The 22,785-nt window shown below is 41.0% G+C and overlaps 1 protein-coding gene across 2 annotated transcripts in view; it reads right to left on the reverse strand.

The window, feature by feature from the left end:
• Positions 1-22,785, reverse strand: part of PIK3CA (phosphatidylinositol-4,5-bisphosphate 3-kinase catalytic subunit alpha) — a 51,806-nt gene that overhangs the window by 10,954 nt on the left and 18,067 nt on the right. For both annotated transcript variants that reach the window (XM_082223975.1, XM_082223974.1), the window contains exons 2-14: positions 17,114-17,408; positions 12,837-13,252; positions 10,709-10,918; positions 9,931-10,181; positions 5,954-6,199; positions 5,098-5,183; positions 4,218-4,323; positions 3,814-3,966; positions 2,904-3,038; positions 2,503-2,627; positions 2,134-2,215; positions 1,472-1,636; positions 308-411 (exon numbers count right to left, since the gene is read on the reverse strand). In XM_082223975.1, coding sequence (XP_082080101.1) covers positions 308-411; positions 1,472-1,636; positions 2,134-2,215; positions 2,503-2,627; positions 2,904-3,038; positions 3,814-3,966; positions 4,218-4,323; positions 5,098-5,183; positions 5,954-6,199; positions 9,931-10,181; positions 10,709-10,918; positions 12,837-13,188 — 2,015 coding nt within the window. In that variant the 5' untranslated portion in view covers positions 13,189-13,252; positions 17,114-17,408. The remainder of the gene's footprint in view (positions 1-307; positions 412-1,471; positions 1,637-2,133; positions 2,216-2,502; positions 2,628-2,903; positions 3,039-3,813; positions 3,967-4,217; positions 4,324-5,097; positions 5,184-5,953; positions 6,200-9,930; positions 10,182-10,708; positions 10,919-12,836; positions 13,253-17,113; positions 17,409-22,785) is intronic.

A 22,785-nucleotide genomic window follows, 5' to 3' on the forward strand; every position in this document is an offset into this window, starting at 1 on the left:
TTTTCTAAAGCTTTTTATTTTTATTATCCTGATGCTATATTGTTGCTGATTTAAACAGAAATCAACATTCTGAACCAAATCTCTTGCATTCATCACTGAGGCATTGGAAGGACCCAAAGCCCAAGAAACAGTTGCAGTATCTTTCTGAACATCAAGCCAAAATTTTTAATTTTTTTCAAAAATAATAGTAATAATGGTGCTTTCAAGTGCTTTATACATAAAAAAAAAATAAAAGCACAGGATGGTCAAGATCAAAATTTCATCTCTTTATAACAGGAATCCATTTAAAGTGGAAATCCAAACTTACTTTAGATGCCAAAAGAAGAAATGTCCTATTCTTTGATTGGTCAGTGCCTTCTTCAGTAAAAATCTCACGAGCAGATTATCCAAGTACTGCTCGTATTTCAGAACCTAGGCACAAGAGGATTGAAGTGTAATTGGCATTTAGCTATATTCTGTGGAAGACTTCAAGGTTTTGCCACTCTGCATGATATATCACAACCCCATAGTTGCCTTTGACTGGACTTAACCGTCCGGGGTCCTTTACCTTTTACCTATAGCCCAAGTTTGTGGATTATAACTTACCTACTCACTTTGGGTGAATATAAATTGCCCTCCCTCTTTAGTGACCAGGGCTGATCCAGAGCCTCTAAATTACAGCTTGCCTTCAGCACTATCTAGCCCTTTATAAAGAAATCTGAGGAAGTTCTCAATCTGGATATGTGAATGAGCCCAAAGTACTGCTGTGCCTCAAGCTGCCTGCTTTATTTTACAAACAGTGCAGTTGCCCTTGTATTATGTTTTGTGTCTAATTCTGTTGTCCCCTGCAGTTTTCTGAGATAGCTTATAATAATAATAATATAATAAGCTTGATTATACCTACAATATAAACCATGTTGTAGGTTTACATTTGCATTTATTTGCTGCTACATGCCCTAAGGCAGAGTCATTTGGAATGGGGAGGAGGGGAAGAGAAATAATTTATTCTTTAAAGATCCCCAAAAGTTGAAATGCTAAATATTTCTCTCCCTTTCAGTTCTCTCTTCTTTCCTTTATCTTCTTGGTCAAGAACCACCATTTTATACCACTGCTTGTAAGGGTATGCAATGAAAAGATATAAATATTGTTTCTTGAAATCCATAGATATAGCTAACCATAGGCTGGTAACTTGGTGGAATTATTTACAATGCTGCACGAGCCTTTGCTCATTTCTGTCTCCTAATATTACTCTTTTGGGGAGGCGGTGCTATCAACCTTTGAAGTGCTACAGCAATATATTATCCAGCTATCAGCAGTGGTCAGCAGAACAATCTTTAATACGCAGCCAAGCACTGTGCTAACGTTGGGAAGCTTTAACCTTTCGGAGATATTCTGATTCTCATCATCCAGAAAAGTTATATAAAGTCTTAGCATAAATTTCAGGCACAATGGCATATATTAAGAGGCAGTTGACTAAAATAGATTACAGTACCTGTACCAGCTGAATCAAATACTGAGAGAGTTTGTCATCTGTCAGATATTTTTCTAGACATCGAATTGCAAACGCTCGCACCATCGGATCTGGGTAATTGCAGTCCAAAAGCTCCATTGCCTGTTCAGGCTTGATGGGAGGCCAGTCTTTTATCAAGCAGTACATCTGCACAGTTCAGAACAATGAATTTGTATCAGTCATGAGAACACAAGAATGGTCTTGCTGGATCAGATGAAATTCCAACTAACCCAATATTCTACTTCCAACAGCAGAAAAGGCAAACAAACATCTCTAGACGTGCATAAACAGGATATAAAGATGACGGGCTCATCCTTTTAGCTTTCAGCAACTGGTGTTCAGAGGTATATTGCCATGAAAGCTCCAACTGCCATGGCTTGGGGTAACAAATTTCAATTATTAATTATGGGCCGTAATTATATCAAGAGGAAATTGTGCTAATACTACTGAAGAGAGCTTATGGGATCCTGTTACAACAAAAATGTTTTATTAACTAAGAGGAAAGAGAACAAAACTAAAGTCATATCCCACCCCCCATTTTCTTCCCATCAACATGGAAGCTATTATAATGAAAGTCTTTGACCAAGGCTACTGCTAACAACTGTAGCCAGTTTAAAAGTGGGTATAAGTAACGGAGATACTACCTGGGCTACTTCATCTCTAGAGTTCCATTTGACAGACAAAAGCAATTTAGGTAGGATTTCTGGCGTATTTACACAGTAATGCCTGCAAAAAAACCAACAAGAGAAGGGATTCTGAAATAAAAATTTAAATTATTGTTGTCATTACTACATGGAACTATTTGGTATGCTGGTTATAGATTAAAAAAAAAAAAATCTTCAGGAAGCTTCACAAAAAGCCAAAGTTTTGTGGGTTAAGCTTAGGGGCAGATGACAAGCCCCGTTCCCTTTCCCAGTTTCTTTCCTTTCCCACTTAAGATGCAATCCAGGGAGCGTCATGCCTATGACTGCCCACCTACTTTTCATAGTCCTACTTATGACCCAATGTCATACCTGTGGCTCCAAAGGAAATCCTTTTCTTGTTCAGTTATTTCAGACAGTGGGTCTCGAGTGCAGATTGAACGCAGCTGCTCTTTGTCACAATCTCTTAATTCATTATCTCGTGCTAGTCTATTACTCTGTAAAACAAGAGAGCAACGGAGACTTGTTCATACTACAAATCTCTCTCTCTCTCTTTTTGAATACTTAAAGCATCTCACATACTTCATCTCAGTAGCCCTAACAACCACTCTGTATTATTGAACCCTGTTCAATACTTAACCCTGTAGTCGGTGGGTTGGGGAGACAGTCGCTTGCCTAAAGCAATCTGATAAAACTTCACGAGTGAGGTGAGAACTAGCTTGTAGTGCATGTTCTTAGCCACAATGCAACCTGGAAAGTAAAATTCTCCTTACCAGTCCTGCATGACTGTAGTTAAACCCTAGTTCTCGAGATATAGTCCAATTGGCATGGTCCTCAATTACAGACATGTCGGGAAACTTAACAGGACTGCTAAACCAATCAAATTCCAGCTCTAAACAAGGAGTTTCCTAAGAAGAAAAGAAGTTTGTCCTTGTATGATTTAAAATATTGTTTTTTAATATATATAAAAACACACTATTCCACAAGTACAAGCTATGCAAATACAAGGTATTTAAAATAATAAAACCACAGGATCAGACAAATTAGTCTTAAGTCTCAGGAGAAACACCAGCTGTCTTCAGAAGACCAAGTTTTATTGCTGCTAGTCAAAGAATGAAAAGACCCCAACAGTAGCTTGCTAAAGTTGCGTTCTTCAAAGCTGCATCCGTAGTAAACTCAATTTGGACTTTGGTAGAGACATTAGTCCCATTGTAACCTTTGTGGATGGAACAATTCAGGCTACCTAAAGACATTAGTTCTGTATCACTAGACAAAATCCTCACAAATTGAACAGCATTTTATTTTGACAACCTTGGCAACAGCACTCCAGACTGCAACTAATGGCTCAGATAACTGCATGCTCCTCTGTGAAAGCAAATTTTTCCTATATCGAAAGCTGATATATCAGATACAAGGGTTCTAGCAGGCTCCTCTCCCCAACATGCCAGTTTTCTACATGCACAGATTTATTATTTTTTTGCACAGAAGCATAAATTATGTGAGCCCCCATCTACAGCCCGAAATACTGCAGTTTATACAGGGTTACCATTGTTACATTTTGGAAACAGTGACAATATCTTATTAAAATACAGGCTATCATTAGAATTTACTTGGACAGTCCTTGATTTAACACAACGAACTGTTACTAAATAAGCCAGAAATTGGCATGAAATGTCCATTTACCTTATTGGGATTTGATCCAGTGACTCCAATGGGATTTAGCAGGTCTTCCAACCCATGGGGTACAGGCCACAGATTCAGAGCCATTTTGCCAGAAACAAGAGTGTCTGTGTAATCAAACATGTTAATATTCCCCCACGCCAATGGACAGTGCTCCTTAAAAAGAGCAAATAATCACTGTTTAGTCTCGTCTATTAGCAACACATTTCAAACTCAGATATAGAGGAATTAAAAGGGCAGGGGCAGATTTTTTTTAAAAAAAAAACTCAAATATACGATGACAAAGTAAATCATAACTGTTACCATTAGTTTAGAGATCAACACAGTATAAGTCAGAAGAATAATTTCAAATGAGATATTCTCCCTACTTGACAAGTATTCACTATATCCAATGACAAGACCCTTACCTCCTTTGCACCTTTCCTCCCTTTAACGGAGCAGATGGAAAGGCAAAGCCGAGCCGCACGTGGAAGATCAAGAACGTGCATCTCATATTGCAGCCACTCATTCCACCTGAAAGGAAGATAAAAGGGATTTGACCCAAGATCTTAACCAAAAGTGCTATGTAAATATGCTTTAAAAATGATATGGCAAATTAAAAAATACTAAAGCAATTCTGTGTAAACCAAGCCAAGTTTGAGTTGAATTTTCCAGTGTGGCATTCTACTTTTGTAGAACCATTGGTAGCTAATTTGACGGCTATCTACCCCAATGCCCTACTCTATGCAGGAAACTCAGAGTGAGAGCATCCCTGCCAGGTCCAGCTTCTGTTTGAAAATCTCCTGTGACAGAGAGCGCTCCATCCCTCTAGGTAACAGGTTCCATTTCTCTAACCTTCACAAAGTTTTCCAAATGTTCAGCAAATATCTACTCTCCTGTAACTTAAGGCCGTTAGATCAAGTCCTACCCTTCAAGGCAGCAGAAAACAAGTCTTTGCTTCCTTCTATGCAATAACTGTTCAGGTATTTGAAGAGTGCTGTTGAGGAAGGCTTTTTTTTGGGGGGGGGGGGTAAAGCATGAGACTCTTAATCCCAAGGTCATGGGTTTGAGCCCCGTTCTTGGCAAAAGATTCCTGCGTTGGACTACATGACTCTCATGGTACCTTCCAGTTCTACAATCCTATGATTCTGTATCAGATCCAAACAGAAAACTAAACTTCCAAATTCACTTTTAGATGGAGGAAAGATAGACACAATATACACTGTAAAGCAATTATCTGAATTGTTAATAAGTTTCTACAAACTTGAACATTAGGTTTCTTTTCATTGTTTTAGTGATATTCTTTACCTGGGATTGGAACAAGGTACTCTCTGAGTATTCACATTATCACATAATGGCTCTCCTCCATGATAGATGCCAGTTCGGACGTAAATCTGAAAAAAATACGCTTATGAACATGACTATACTACAAGTAACCATGAAGTAGGAGTTACAAGATAAATATCAAGCAAGAGTAACTCATCTAACCCCTGTTCTAAAATAGTTGCATTGTCAGTTTATTTCCAGGCTCAATTCAAGGTGCTCACATTGGTGTTTAGGGTTTTAATCAACTTAGGCCACAAACAGCTGAAAGACCAACTTATTCCCTACAGACCACCTCAGGTGTTAAGATCAGCAGAGGAGCCCTCTTGGTAGTTCAACCGCTCTGTGACAGCTTCTAGGCTGTGGAAATCCCTCCCCACAGAGGCACATCTGGCTCCTTTAATATATAGTTTCCACCATATGCTAAAGATGCACCTCTGATGCACCCTGTTCTTGTGTCGGTAATTTTAGTTGTTTTTAATACTGATGTTTAAATTGCTGTAGCCATCGCTGAGACCTCAGGCTGAAGGGTGAGTAATAAACTGATGATGACGATGGTGGTGAATAAAATAATAATAATAATAATAATAATAATAATAATAATAATAATAATAATAATAATAATGATGATGATGCAGAATGCACCTTAGGTTTTGCCCAATATATGTAAATACTTCAAAAAGGCAAGTTATTTATTTGTTTCACACCCAGACAAAAAGTTTAAGGTTTGGTGGGCCTGGACAGTAATGTAGAAACAAAAAAACCTAAGTATTTAAGAGTCATTCATCAGAAATATGCATGTGCTCTCAAGACATATTGAAACCAAGTTGTTGTTTTTTACCTTGTCAATATCTCGAATATTTACATTTACATAGGTAGCGCAGAGAATCTTTATTCTGAGATTACTGTTAATAGCCCAGAGGGATTTGGCTGAAGCTTCTCCATTCATGTATGGTGTAGCTGTAGAAATGCGCCTAGAATAAGATGGCATTGTAAAGGTATCCAATGGCAGCTGGGTGTAAAGACTTTCCTTAGCCATCAGCATCAAATTGGGCATTCGACCAAGCATGATACAACTCCGGATGTACTGAAATAGGCAGAGAAAACACAATTATTGCACTGGATGCTGCTCTTTGCAGCATCATTGCTTAATTGCAAAGATTACAATGCCGGCATTGTGACTGGTTTGCAACTCAAGGCGAAGCAGGAACCACAGTATAAGCGGTTTAATGAAGCTAGCGTGCAATATTTGTAGGACTGGCAGGTCATTCTAAGTAGCAGATAATCACAAAGCATGCCAAACAAGGGACAAACTTGTCTTTTTATACTGGCACTTGGAGAAAAAGAAATATCCACATATAGACTGTTGCCTCACTAACGGCACATTCCTTGTATTTTCTATCAGAAGAAAAGAGAATGATAAAAAAGGGAAGGCTGAGGAAAGAGAACTTACAATTTTTGGTAATGCAGGTTTTTTTTGCTATTTCTGAATTATGGTTTTATTTAGTAGTGTAAATGTATTCATCCATAATGAACTTATTTTAGAAAGCACTAGATAGATAGATAGATAGATAGATTCTTTATTGTCATTACACAAGTGCAACATTGCACAAAGTGCAACGAAATTGGATGCCATCCCTTAAAACAACAAAAGCAAGACAACAACAACAACCAAACAAACAAACCACATTCCAGCCACACCCACACCACACCCATCAAACTCCCAGGTCACACTAACGAGTTACAGCATTCAAAAGGGCCACAGCTCTTGGATAGAAACTGTTTTTCAGTCTATTTGTCTTTGACTTGATGTTTCTATATCTTCTGCCAGAAGGCAGTAGTGCAAACAGACAGTGTCCCGGGTGAGATGAATCCTGCAGGATGTTATTTGCTTTCCTAAGACAACGGGAACCGTACAGTTCTTCCAAAGATGGGAGAGGATGACCAATAATCCTTTGGGCTGTGGTTATGACCTTCTGGAGCACCTTCCTCTCCCTAGCTGTACAACTGGAGAACCAAGCACAAATACAGTATGTAAGAATGCTCTCTATGGAGCTTCGGTAGAAGGACACCAGCAGTCTCTCACTCAGATTGTTCTTCTTTAAAAGTCTGAGGAAATAAATTCTCTGCTGGGCCTTCTTCACCAGAGCAGTGGTATGTGCGCTCCAAGTCATGCCCTGATCGATAGCTACTCCCAAAAACCTGAATTCCGCCACCCTCTCCACCCGTTCCCCGTTGATATACAAGGGCTGAATGTCCGCCTTTTTTTTCCTGTAATCCACCACCAATTCCTTGGTCTTAGCCGTATTAAGAGCCAGATTGTTCTCTCCACACCAAACACAGAGCCGCTCCACCTCGTCCCGATAGGCGGACTCATCCCCTCCTGAAATGAGCCCTACCACCGTAGTGTCATCAGCAAACTTGATGATTTTGTTGCTGGAATAGATGGCTGTACAGTCATACGTATAGATAGTGTAGAGCAGGGGACTCAACACACAACCCTGTGGTGAGCCGGTGTTAAGGCTAAGGGCTGTGGACATGTGTGACCCTACTCTAACCCTCTGGGAACGTTCTGACAAAAAATCCAAAACCCAGAGACAGGTGGAGTTGGAGAGTCCAATCGCCTCTAGCTTGGACACCAGTCTATGGGGGAGGATAGTGTTAAAAGCAGAGCTAAAATCCACAAACAGCAGCCTCACATAACTCCCCGGCTGCTCCAGATGGGACAGAGCAGCATGGAGAGTGGTATTGATGGCGTCTTCTGTGGATCTATTTGCTCTGTATGCAAACTGGTAGTTGTCAAAAGTTGATGGAAGACAGGAGATAATGTGACGGCGCACCAGTTTCTCAAAACACTTCATGATGATTGGAGTCAGTGCAACTGGTCTATAGTCATTCAAACTACTGATTGTGGATTTTTTAGGCAGAGGGACAATAGTTGACGACTTCAGGCAGGGTGGGACAATAGACTGGTGTAAGGACTTATTGAAGATCTTAGTAAAGACCCTCGCCAGCTGATCCGCACAGCCCTTCAACACCTTTCCAGTGATGCCATCAGGTCCAGCCGCCTTCCTCGGATTCGCCATCCTCAAAACCTGTCTCACCTCATGTTCCTCTACCGTGAATGAGGGCCCCCTATGGGCTGGTGGCTGTAATACCGGCGTCTCAGGTGGCTCCTTCTCGAAGCGAGCAAAGAAGAGGTTAAGCTCCTCTGCCAGCAAGGGGTCACCGTCGACAGCACCAAGGTTAGGTTTGTAGTTGGTAATATGCTGAATCCCCTGCCACATCTGTCTTGTGTTGTTGCTCCTTAAATTATCCTCAATCCTCAGCCTATAGTCCAATTTTGCCCGTCGAATACCCCTCCTCAAGTTTGCTCTTGCTACACTGTAAAGCTGCACCTCACACGACCTGAAAGCCCTGTTCCTTTCCCGCAATAGGCACTGGACCTCTCTATTCATCCAGGGTTTCTGATTGGGGTAAAACCGGATGGATTTATTTACTGTGACAGTGTCTGTGCAGTGATTGATATAGCACAGAACTGCCGCCGTGTGCTCCTCCAGGTCTGAACTATCGAAAATATCCCATAATGAACTTATTTTAGAAAGCACTAAGGGTGACACCCACTGTTATATAAGCAAACATCCTCTTGTAAAAAAGGACCTTACTTTCCTCTCCTCCGGCAGCAATTTGTGCCCCTCCCCACTGCCTTCCCCCCCAAAAAAAACACCTCCTGCAGCAAGTTTTTGGGGGTGCAAGGGGTGGGGCACAGAAAATCCACTCTGCCAACAGTGTTTGTTCCAATAGCAAACAGGCACTACTGGATTTCACTTCATGAGAATATACATATGTGCAATCCTATATCACGTGATTTGCACCACCTCATTAAGTAAGATGTACCCATAAAAACCTCTTCATGACTCTCTGTCTCTACAAGGTTTAAATATCCTTTTCCTTGAATTGAATACCCATTAGTCCTCCCCTCGTTTGGTGCGGCTTCTGATTGGCTGCAGAACGCTCCTGCAGCCAATCGGAAGCCACGCCTTGGTTTTTGAACGGTTTCGGGAGTCAAACGGACTCCCGGAACGCATTCTGTTTGAGAACCAAGGTACGACTGTATACTAAAATGTTTAAATGTTTCTTTAATTGCCCTTGAATCTTATCACCACACTTGTCACCCTCTCCTGCCACATCAGTGTGGTGTGCCACACCCTTTGAGAATCATTGGATTATGTGCTTTTGACCGCAGACTTTAGTTCTCAACATTCTAACAAACCACGTGTAAGTTCTGTCCACATCCATGAAAAAGACACTAAGATCCTGGGCTTGTGCAGTGCTGCAGGTGCATCAGAGCACAGGGATGCAGCCCGACAGTCTCAGCACTGGCAAAAGTGGTTCTCACACCCACTCCATAAAAACCTCTGGTCTAGCCCTGGAATATAGCCCTAATTCATGCTCTTCCCTGCACATTTCAAGACACCACAAAAGCTGTTGTTTGTGAGCATCTGATTGTATCTCCCAAGCTACAGGAAGGGATTGATTGGTCTAAAAATGGAAAGCAATCTATTTCAATGTACACCTTGCCAAGTAACAGTAGGTGAACCACACTGAAAGGAAAATATCATAAACTTTTAACATCCCCAGTGAATCTGCCAAATCACACCCAATAAAAGCACATAAAAAAATGGAAACCTGGCTTCAGTACTTCATCTTTTGCACATTTTCATATGCAAATCCCTCTCTTCCGACCCCTGAAATGCACACAAGATCTAACTCTGATAACAAGCATTAAATTTCAAAATGAACCAGATGTTTACTCACCTTGTATTGACTCAGGGGATGTTTTTCTAGTAAATATTCATCACAACCACATACTTTTAAAATATACTTCCCCTGGTACTCTAACACACAGAGCTTTAGCTGTTCAGATGACAGCAACATACTTCGTGTTTTTTTCCTGATTGCTTCAGCGATGACTTGTTCTGGCACATAATCGTGATTGATTTTTAAAGTGTACTTCTGCTTGTCATTGTTGGGGGAGACTATTACCCATATCACCACTATTATTTGTCCTGGAACAGAAGGAAACTATGTCAGGTTACATCAGGGATCATGCACACATAACTATTTACAGAAAAATGAAAATACAGGAGCAAAAAAGACCTAAAACACAATTTAGTACTCTCTATCCAGAATATGCAATCCTTGGGGCTGCAGCAACAAGCTATAGGTTCCTCTTAGCTCTCCAATAAAACAACTTTTAAAATGGAAAGGAGAAAGGCTGGGAGGGGACAGAACAATGGTGTGACCCTTCAGGTTTTTTGAATAAGACTGTTTCGTTGGAACTTTATTAAGCAATCCCTAACAATAACAGGGGGGGGGGGGAATCTGAATAATGCTGCTAAAGTAGAAGAAAACGAGTGCACTGAGCGAGCTACGACATGTCTGAAAATGTAACTATTTTCACTGAGCTGATTACTCACACTGAAGTGAAATGGGCATATGGGGGAAATGGATTGAATTTCACTGTTCAAGCAGCTTCACATTAATCTGGTACCAATCTGGCAAATGCACTGAATTGTGTTTTCTTTTCTTTTACCTTTATCAAGTTTATTGTATATATGCTTGGGCAGCTCGGGCGAAGATTCTATGTTTGGGGGACAGACATACAATGCTCTGCTATGGGGTGCGTTAGCATCTCGCAGATCTACTGCTTCTTTACAAACATTAAGAATGTTTCTTCTGAAGTCCTGAACTTCTGGATCCTTAACCAAGTCAAATTCACAGATAGGCATGCCAATAGCAAAACCTAAAAAAGAAAAAGGAGAGAGCAATTCTCTTTGATACATTTTCAGAAACAGTGAGTCCTCAGAGTATAGTTTCCTGTCACTCTGTCCTCTACCCCTTCCCACAAGAGCTCAGCTCTGTCTTGCTTGAACGGCTGGGCTGCTACAGCAATTGTCTCCATAGCTCAAGGGGCTGCAGCAGTGAAGCATATTCTGTACCCACTGCAACTATTCTGCTTAAATAAGATTAGACATGTTCTGGAACTTTTTCCCAGGTCAAGCAAAAGGGTTCCAAAGGCTGTCACCAAAGTTTACTTCTACCCCATCTTCATATAAAGAAATGCCCATGATCACGAACAATTATTAAATTTATAATAAAAAAAGTTGACCCACTATCAAGTATGCACCACCACAATGAAAGCAAGTACAAGTCAACAAAGAGTGGCACTCAGGTAAAACGTAATTAACTGAGAAAACAGCTTAAAAGACAACTCAGCATAGCACAGTTGGCCTAGTGCAGATGTGAAGTGTTGAAGGGAGGGGAAATCTCCTCTTTGCCCTTCAACACTGTGATTCCACCCTCACCTGACAGCATCCAGTTGTTTGGTTACTGTAGCAGCACCCCAGACTCTGCAAAACCAGCAAATGTGACAAGATTTTCTTATTCTAGTGAAAAGGGTATTGCTGACTCAACTGCTTTTAATAAACTAATGTTCATTTCCACATCAGATATGTGCATGAATAGCTTGAATACTCAATACATGCTGTGCGTATTTGCATTTCATATACCACTGTTAGCTCAAGATTATAAATGGAGAGGTCCCTCAACCATTTTATCGCTGGAGTACTGCACTCTAAAAATATGTGCGAAGTCTGTGTGCCTCATACAGACTGCCAACAATGACAATATCCTATATGTGTGCTTTAATGAACTGAGGAACCTTTGGCCTTCAGTCCAAACTTGGTCCGCATAGGGTCCAATTGGCCCACAAGGTGTTTTCCCCAAACCCACAAAATTATCAGCTGCTATGACTGAGTGATGTCAGCTGATGGCGGGACAGGGTTCAATTCTGCTTTGGTTGTTGTCACTAGTCCCCCCGCCCCACCTCCCTTGCCCATGGGAAACTGGCTTGTCAGATGATAAGCAGGGGGTTAAATCCTGCATGGTGTTGCTTTGGCAGTTTGATTCTTGCAAGGAACATACTGGTAAAGCAGACACTGGCAGACAGCAGATAGAAGTTTCTGCTCATTAGCTGATGAAGAGTTCAATATTTCCAGGTGCTGCTTTGCCAGCACATTTCCAGCAGGCTCTGTCCCCCACCAATAAACTGACAGTTTGGCAGGTTCACACATCTATCAGTCACCTATTATCAGAAGATTGACAGGTGGGTGGTCTCACCTATCAGAGTTGACCCACAGGGTGCGAGGAAATAAATATCTGGCCAAACAGCGCACAGTTCCCCATTCCTGCTTTAATTAATAGCAAGGTCTCCAATAATCACGTTAAGAGCTTAGCGGACTTTGCAATCATGCTTTAATAAACAATTTGCAGTTTCTGACATGATGTACTCAATTTGTTACACAACCAAAAAGACCATTTACTCATAATTCCATCGCATAGTGGCTTTATCACATGACAGTTAACTATATTTGACAGTGGAACTAAGAAGATTGTGGACTCTATTTCCTTAGAGGTTTTTAAGCAGAGGTTGGATGGCCACCTGTTATGGATGCTTTAGCCGAGATTCCTGCATTGCAGGAGATTGGACTAGATAATAGGGCCCCTTCCAACTCTACAATTCCATGATTCCATGCTCTCATGAAAGGCCCATAGGCTTTAGGGGAATCAAATTGTGGCCACTTTCCTTTACATATTTTAAAAATTGTACTGCAGACTGTCATGTGGCACATAAATATTTATAACAAATGAATAAGCCTTACCGATTTCCCGATTCAGAATTTTCTCTTCTCTGTTGCCTACTGGCTCTATGACTTTTAGAAAAGGCTGGAAGAGTCGTAGATCACAAAGTCGCCGTGTTTCATCGAAAAATTCTTCCCTTTCTGCTTCTTGTGTAACACTTACGAAAATGTAAGAGGACTCATCTTGAAGGAGCTGATAGAGAGGGTATTTCCGAGCTTCTTTAAAAAGTTCGTGCTTAATATTTAACAAGGTGGCCTCACGGAGGCATTCTAAAGTCACTATCATGCCATTAGGTAGAAGACATTCTACTAGGATTCTTGGTGGCATCAAATGGATGCCCCACAGTTCACCGGATGATGGCCTTGGAGGCATTTTTATTAGGTACCTTCTCTTGAGATTATCAAAAGACTATGTTTGTAGATTCCTGCAGGAAAACCTAAACAAAAACAATGTAGTATTTAAGTAGCATGCACATGTCTTTCACAATCACTTTAAATTTCCATGTGATATTACATTTCCAGTAGTTTATCGAAAATAAAAATACATGGGAAACAATCATTAACAATTTGCTCTTCCATCATCTGCCATAATCAAGTTATCGTGCCAACTATTGCTCAACAGAAAGTGAGCAGCCATTCTTGCTTTGGGTGGAAGCACATTTATAGTGATCAACTCTTTACGTTTACCCAATAAAGGCCTAAAAAATAATAATGAACATGTCCTATACCCACCAAGCATTAGAAGTCAGGTAAGAGGAAGAAAAGAAAATGGAAACAGAAGCCATCAAACTTGGCGGCAAGTCACAGGCAGGGCTTACCAGAGCAAACAGATATGGCTGCCAGGGACACAGCTTATTGTGAGAGGCAAGAGCTAACACTGCTCTGGCATGCTACAAACATCCTGGTACAAAAGCTGGGCTACAGAAATATTGCCATGACACATTCGTGGCTGTAGCTGTCATCTCCCCTCCCCAAACAATCTCTCTTGCAAAATACAAAAAGCCACCTGGTTGAGCAAAAAAGAGAAAGATGTTGTTTCCAACTGCTCTCTAGCCTCCTTTGTGAAGGTTTTATTAAAAACTCAAGAGACTTCACATCAGAATGAAGCAAATTTCCCACAAAACTACCCAGAGTTTTAACAGTACGTCTTTCTTAAAAGCCGTCTCACCAATTTGCTTCTAGAAAATAAAACACTTTGGCTCCTGGACACTTGTATTTTCTGTCATTTCAGGAGATCTCTAGCTGTGGCATAGAGATAGCCTGCACAGAGAAATCTTTCGATCCCACTCTGAACTTTGCTCACAGGATTTTACTTTAATCCTCTTGTTCCTTAAGTCAGTCAACATAAAAACCTTACTCAGTGCAAAGGATTTTTGGTAACAAATCTTAAGGCGCCTCTTTCGTCTGACACACAGTTTTCCCGCTACTGAAGTTTAGAGTAGCAGGAAAGCTATGGTATTTTGCTGTGCTGTTGCATGTCCAGAACCCTAGAGCTGTCAGCTAGCCACACTTCATATGCAAGCTTTGAAAAGTGACACCTGTCTTATGCAACAAGCAGCCCCCAAGGCACTTCCTGTACAACTCTTTATCTTCCCCAATATGCTATCTTGCTTTACAATACCTAGCAGACACAGCTGCAGAGACGTCTCAGACTGTCAAGGAAAAAACACTAATGGATCAAAATCAAGGTCAGGTCTATGATGTTTTTCAGTTCCCATTATTCTGAAGTATGTGAAATTGTGTACACCGCTTTTATTTTTGTTAAGGCATATCAGCCTGGGGGACAAACTGTGTACAATGTGAGAGGTCTATAAACCCCTTCCCAACTAAATGAAAATGTAAGTGGGAGCTGTGAATTGCATTTACAGTAGTAATGTTTCCCTCGTTTTTTTCAATTTGCAATAAAGATCAACTTCTCTTCATAGCAGCCTTCCCACCTGCAAGGAGTGGGAGAAGGTGATGTGTGGCATGGTACCCAGTATTGTTTCCTCCAAGGATGGCAAAGCAGCCAGAGGAGTGAGATTTTTAAAAGAGATGTTACTTAACTGTAGAGTATGAAACCAAGGAACATAACATACAAATCCTCTTGGGTGATACTTTGTAAAATGAATATTGCATAAGGAGTCTAGCATAAAAGTCCAAATTTCATGCATTGGAAAAGTCAATCAATTATAGAGATCATTTGTAGTGGTCTAACTAACGACATCCCACTATATGGAATAAAAAAATATTCTTGGTTTTCTGACCCATCAGAGACTTTCAAATTATGCATTCCTCCCTCCCAAGATTCCCAAATTCCAAACATTTTTATACCACAACAGTAGTTGCAAACCTTGCAATGCATTCAATTTTTTTGTGTTAGAAATTATAGCAGTTACCAACAGACATGTTACAAATTCTTTTGAGCGTAAGTTTTGCTTCTGATTGTCCCATTGATTTAAAAGTGAGAGCAGTAGATACATCTGAATGGGAATCTTCAGAATGTTAGAAATATATTGATAACTGCAGACCAAGAAATGCGTATAATTAGGGACTCCCACCACAAATAGAAGCATGCTTCCCTAGCCCCACAACCATGCCAACTGTCAAACACCACCTGTGAGGTCATATGGGACACCTGTAGAGGGTTGAGATTTTGACCTCAGCAGTGATGCTCAGGTAAGAAGGTGCTTAACCCCTTCCTCCTGGACCACTTTTTGCAATCAGATTTACAGGTTTCTAAGTCTGCATTGTTCTTTTGAAAGGGAAAGTGGTGGTGTGGTGTAGTGGTTAGTATCAGTCTGTGAATGGAGAATCCCAGGTTGAAATCCCCCCTCAGCTATGAAGCTTTCTGTGTAACCTTGGGCCAGTTATGCTTTATGGAATTGTTGTGAGGATAAAATCTATGTGCATGATGGATGAAGCTTGTATGCTACTGTAAGCAACTTGGAGGAAAGACAAGGAAATGATCCTCAAACAGGTACAAGAAAAAATGCTTATTAAATTGTTCAACATAGTCAGGGAAATCTTTTCCACTTTTGCGTTGTGTGTGTGTGTGTGTGTGTGTGTGTGTGTGTGTGTTATGCTCTGTGTTTGTTTCTTGTGCCACACCCCTAAAAAACAAACTAACAACCATCTCCTGGAATAACATAGTTTGGCCCAGAGAAAGAACAGTAGAGATGCCTTTTTAAAACTCAGCTGTAAAGGAAGAAATTTTGTCTGGCAGTTTAAAGTAAAGTTCCATAGTTAAAACTGGAAAGCACACTAATTTTCTTTTTATTTGAGGAAGCAGGCAATTGAAGCTTCCCATTATAGAGCGGTTGAATCAAAATAGCAGTTGGCATTTGGGTTTCTTCTTTTTCAGGAAATGGCAAGAGATTGTCTGTACTTAGAATGTGTATACATTTATTTTGCTGACACATGGAATTACGCCTCCAGAATGTAGATTTTTGGAAAGAAGGAATATCAAAGACACAGCTCTTTTAAAATACAACTAGCAGCTATAAGTATTAAACAGAAGGGATTATAGATTTGGTAAAGCTTAGAGTCTATAAAGACAATCCTCTTTAGTGAGCAGTGGAGAAAAAGAAAATGAGTTAGATCCAAAAAAGCTAGTTAAACGTAGGTCCCACTTAAGTCAACTGGACAAGTTAGTCGTGACTAAATGAAACCCTTTTGAATTCAATAGAACATGCTACTTTAGTTTGGCTCCAATCCTTCTACCAATCCTTTTGTTACCAAAAGGTTAGATACCCTTTAACGCTATTCTAGCTTTATGTCTCTATAATCCCAATATCTCTCATAGTTCCTCAGCTTATACTTATTACTTCTGCAATTACAGATATAAAATTTGTGAACAAAATAGTTATACATTTTAATCGAAAAGGAAAGCACATCTGAAATGTATTTTGGATGCTGCCCAAAGTACTATATTCAAACTAAGACTTTGCTCTCATTGAGCCACATACGAGCTCTAATTTTACTCTTGTTGACAGTCTTTGTTAATGGCTAATGTAAGCAAGTTGTCATGGCATCAAGATTTGAAAGGATTCCCTGGAAACAGCTCTCAAAACCTTGAAGCCTATTTCCAGTGCTTAAAGTTAGGACAAAGCATCTTTTCGAATCTTTAGAAATATTTCCTACTCAGTATATTGTATTTACATGTTTATAAAATGTTTTCCACTTTGCACCTAGTAGAAACACAATTGAAATATTTAGATTTAACCTTTCATCTCCAAGGTAAATAATCTTCTGCAGGGTATTTTGCCAATCTATGGATCAGAATGAGAAAAACTGAGGAAAAAACAACTTCTACATACCTGCAACCTCTTATTCTCTTGGATCAGCAGATCCTAAACAGTCTTCTGTTTCACATGATGATCACATTATTGGATGTTCTGTTATCTGTATGTTGTAAAGTACCAAGATGTGGATCTTTGATATAATCTAGAAACATTGCTACGGTCTTCTTTACACGAACTGTTTCTCAACTCTGGAAATTCATTCTGTATGAATCTTCACTGCAAGGATCTAAATTTATTATCATTTTGAACATATTTATTTCCAAGATTAGCAGAGCTGACTGAAGGTCAAGTGTCTAATCAAGGTACCAACCTGGAAAATAAAGGGGGGGAAAGGAAATTCTCTCAACAGGCGTATTCCAGGAAAAGAATTACTTTTGAGAGGAAGATCTGTATATTACAGGGACATTTTTGTGGTGGGGAGCAGGGAGTGCAGTGCTTTACATTTCCTCACAAGGGGTCATTACAGCTGTTTACCTTGTCGCACAGGGGTCCACCTGGAGGAAGTGAACTTTTGGAAGCAACACAAACCAAGAGAATAACCAAGAACTAAGCACCCCCAACTTCCCAACTCTCCCTACAGCACTACTGCTATTTCCATCCCCCCTTGCTTGTGATAGAGTGGGACACTAGAATGTGATAAAATAATAGAAATAGGTATATGTATTAATGGCATGTATCAAGGTAGTTTCTGTTCATAAACAAGTCTTGATCATTGCTACAGTAAGAAAGGGTTGCCATCTTCTAAGGCCTCTTTTAAGTTTAGCAGTGGTAAGGGACATGTTGCCAGGCCAAAGCAAGAAGTCCTGGGTCATGTGGGGAGCATTCCACATTGCACTACTTCACTACTCAAGCATCCTACCTCATGGAAACTGGGGCAATGATAGTACTGGAGGCTTCTTTCTCAAAATTCAATAGTAAGGGAAGTAGTCAGTTCTTTCTATGACACCGTAGTACAGTCAAACCTCTTCTTATGTCCGCCTCCGCTTGCGTCCATTTAGCCCAACATCCGCGGCAAACCCGGAAGTAACCGGCAGGTTTGCCGCCATTCGCACCTGTGCAGGAGTGGCAATCGCCATTCGCGCATTCACAGAAGCAGGCAATCACCGCCTGCGCCTGTGCATAATGGCGCCTCTCCCAGTGACCCATTTCGATCTCCTGACGGGCCTCTGGAACGGATTATGGTCGCAGGTAGAGGTTCCACTGTACAGTGGTTTTCATCCAGTATGCCGTGGCATCCTGGGGTGTCTTGGATGGTCAGGGGTGGCACAGGCAACACTGGCCTCTGTCCCTCTTTCCTTCCTTCCCTCCCTCCCTCCTTCCTTCCTCTGATGCCTTCTTGGGCCTCTGCTTCCCAAAGGCTTGCACAGTTGTTTCTTGCTGCAGCCTGGCTACAAGCTCCCCATATGAATGGTGCTGCTGGGGCTGGCCAGGGGTGCTTCCCAGGCCCCTGTGGAGCACTGTGAGGAGGCACCTCTCTTTGGGGTGGGGGCAGCTCAGAGACTGGGGTGGTGGTGGGCAGCTGTGGCTGTCCAGTGGACACCCACGGAGAGGGGAGCAGAGAGGAGGCTGAGGGAACACTCCACAAGGGAGGGTGTTCGAAAAAGGGCGAGAGGCTGCCAGCTCTGCAGGCAAGGGGTGACATAAATGGGCTCCTGAGACCCACAAGGGTGCCACAGAAAGAATGTAGTTGATCAAGGAAGTTGTGGACTCAGAAAGATTGAAAACATCTGTTGTAGTAGCAAAGGAAAGGCAAAGTAATTTGACTGCTGCAGCAGCAAAACAGAAGGTGTGCCCCACCGATATTCATCCCACGATTTTTGAAAACAAAATAACTTCACAATAATTTGTTAGGTTTTGTCACAAATCCCTAATTATCCAGAGCCTAGCATATGCTAATTTACAAAAAAGAAAGGCTAAGTCAAAAATCCTCCTTTCAGCATTAAAAGAATGAAACAGCAGCAACTTAGCATTCCCTTCATCTTTTGAAATGCTATGCCACTGTATATACAAACAGTACAAACAGTACTACAGCAAACAAAGAATATATTTAACACAAGGATAGACTAGATTTGCAACAAAAAAGCAAACTATTGTAATATGTGCAAATCAAAAGTTGTAAAGAAATTCATTTACTCCCATCAAATTCCATTTACTTCCTATATTTATTGACTGAGTGAATACAGTGGTTTGGATGCTAAGAGAATTTAAGTTAAAGAAGTACATAGAAGAAAGGTTCCCACCACAGCCCCACTCTGTGCCTTCCCAGCCCCCACAGTCAGACATGGGTGGTTGAAGGAGGAAGGGATTGGAAAAGTGCCTTCTGTAAACTTCCTTAAGTTAACTTCTCTTAGGATATATTCCAGTACACCTAACTCCAAATATTTGTTTAAAATTATGTTTGCTTTCTATTTCCAAGCTTGGCTAAGACTTCTGCCTCTATTGTGCCAAAGCAACTTCCTGTTGCAAAATAAACAAGGTTTATCAATAATCTAATTTCATCATATATGCAGATTGTTCACTCTTTCCCCCATGCTATTTCTTTCCCTTAAATAATTGCCATGCTATTCCTTTCCCTTAAATAACCGTCTTTGTTCAACATGCCACTTCCCTTATTTTTTAAGCTCCTCTTTGAAACCACTTCTGCAACAGTTATATTTTGAAAAAACAACCCACAGCATGCTTCATCTGCCCCCTCTGTTCCACAGGATTCTTCTCAACATCACCTCTACTTCTGGTTACTTTCGTCTGCTGCTCCAATCTTGCCTAAGAGAGTACAAAGCCCTGGCAAATCATCACTTTTATAGTCCATACAGCAGCTAAGATAACCATAGCACTACATTTTCAATAGCAATAGTAATGAGAAGTTATCCTACTACTAGAATTTTCTTGTTAAACTCCGTAAGGGAACAACTATTCCTTAAATACAACATATTTCAGTTAAATTTGTCTAATGTTTGGAAACAGATCCCAGTATATTTGCCTCCCAATTCTTCAATGGTAACCAGTGTATTTTCAACATCAGCTTATAGGTTAGTGGATTCAAGAACATTCCCCAAAAGTGGAGTCCTGCAAAGAACATGAGTCACTTTCCCAGGGGCAACAATACTTGCCGATGTGAAACTCCTGTCCCCGAATGCCAAATTTTCAGCCTAGAAATCCCAAACCTCTAAAGTCTAAAGAACAAAATGTTTTCATTCTCTCTTCAGGCATGTCAGTCACTCCAGAATTCAGAGCAAGAACTGGCAGCGTTGCCAGCCTGCCTGCTTTTGTGGCTCTCCAAGTCTGTTGCATAGTGACAGTGGCATGGCTTGCCATCTTGATTGTGTGCGCTGCTGCTCTGCTCTTCTAGCTTGTAAAACTGGCAACATCTTAAAATACAGACAATTCAACAATCCAATGACATTATCGGTTCTAAAGATTTTGGTTGTATTAAAGGCACTCAAACTTTCTCTTTATACTTTTATAGTTCACTATGTGCAAAGCAGTTAAGGCCCCCCCCCAAAAAAATGGGCTGATAAATTTAAGCTCCCTCAGTACGCGTCTGTAGTAGTAAAGGTAAAGGGACCCCTGACCGTTGGGTCCAGTCGCAAACGACTCCGGGGTTGCTGCACTCATCTTGCTTTACTGGCCGAGGGAGCTAGCGTACAGCTTCCAGGTCATGTAGCCAGCATGACCAAGCCGCTTCTGGCGAACCGGAGCAGCGCACGGAAATGCGGTTTATCTTCCGGCTGGAGCGGTACCTATTTATCTACTTGCACTTTGATGTGCTTTTGAACTGCTAGGTGGGCAGGAGCTGGAACCAAACAACGGGCGCTCACCCTGTCGCAGGGATTCGAACCACCGACCGTTTGATCGGCAAGCCCTAGGCTCTGTGGTTTAGACCACAGCGCCACTGAAACACATAAAACACAGGTAGGAAGGTTCACTACCCTAGACACAATGTAGAATAGAAGCAGAGATGCATTAAGTTTTTGTTATATCTTTTCACACCAACTTCCTGATATTACTGGAACCTTCAAGATAGCTCATTAGGAAATAATATCATAGACAAGGATGTAAAAAGGTTAAAAGACAACCCCAATATCTTGCTCCCAATGCACTTTCACTGAACAGTTATTGATAAACAGGATTGAAGGTCTCTTTAGGGAACTCAAATTCACTAAATCAGTATGAATGACAACAGCTTCAATGGCAGGAGAGTGTATCTTTAACATTTTAAACTGTGTACATTGATACAACAAAAATAACATTGCTCAGAAGCAAAATATTAACTTTTGTATTTTAGCTTACTTGTATTGCTCATTTTTGAAAGTAGAGTGTATGTTTCCACTATTAAAGATAACTAAGTGTGTTCAGTGTGTTCATCAACATCGTATCTGAGTAGTTTAGGGCCAAAAGTTCCATGCAGGGGACCAGAATCCTATCATCAGGTAGTTTGCTGAGACCAGAAGACTTTTTATGACTAACAAACATGGGTTAGGGTTAATGATCAGGCATACTGTGTGCCACTTATTTGTGACAAAGAAACTTTCCCCTATTATCAGTGCATCTTCTCAGTGCCACCCAGCAGTTAATTTTCAATAGGTTAGAAGCCTCTTACAATCTGGCCCTGAGAGTGTTATGATGGAATCCTCTATTAACAAAGGTGCCTGTGCTCCATTTGGTCTTGTTTCATTGTAGGATTGTCTATTACTGAGATCCAAGGATGTGAACAAGGTTTTAGGTCAAGTCTAGGCCAGGGGTAGTCAACCTGTTTATACCTACCACCCACTAATGCATCTTTCTTGATGGTAAAATTTCCTTACCGCCCATCAATGCTTGATGGAAGGAGGATGCAGCTTGTGCCATAGAACCCCCTACCATCCACCTAGAATCCTGAAACGCCCACTAGTGGGCGGTAGGAACCAGGTTGACAACCCCTGGTCTAGGCAACCAACCCTTGCCTTTCATGGCTTATTACTTCTAGTAGGGAGAGGCTGTTTGGTTGAGTACAGGAGGTTGCAAATTTCTCCGAGTGAAGGGCTATGTTATTTTTTAAAAAGTGGTTATTAGATGTGAACAATTATAGACTGGCTGCTGACTCCCCCACTTTTTGGATGAAGGAGTTCAGGCCAGGTGAACCCCAGCCACTCTTGGGCGAAACTGATTTTCTAGATCTGGGGTGGGAAATCTGTCACCCTCCATGGACTCCAGCTTTTTCTTAGAGGTGTGCCTGGCAACCATATTATGGTCTTTTTTGGAAATTTTAATCTAGTTGCACAAAACCTCAGTTATTGGATGGTACAGTACTATATTGTACAGGTGTTACGTTTCAGGAAAAGTGCAAAAATGTGTATACTCTAATCACCTTCTTGGAATTGCACCTGTGCAACCATCCTTACTTTCTGGAACTGGTGCACCAAGCAGACCTTACCTAAGCAAAGCAGAGAGCTTTTAAGCTCTCCATTTTACTTACTGGTCAAGTTCCGCTCGGTATGCAGGGTCTGGGATGCTTTCACTAGATCTCATGGGGATCTTGCAAGAACATCCCATTTCCCGTGTGCTGAGCGGAATTTGCCTAGTAAGCAAGGCAGAAAGTTTAAAAAGCTCTTCCAGTGCTGGGAAACCTGGTGAAAAGAAGCTTTTAAGGTCTCCACTTTGGGTGCAATTAATTTGCAGAAAATCAACTGGCCGGTTTTCAACTGCAC

The sequence above is a fragment of the Podarcis vaucheri genome (genome assembly GCF_965113315.1).
Source record: "Podarcis vaucheri genome assembly, chromosome: 5".
Lineage (NCBI taxonomy): Eukaryota > Metazoa > Chordata > Lepidosauria > Squamata > Lacertidae > Podarcis > Podarcis vaucheri.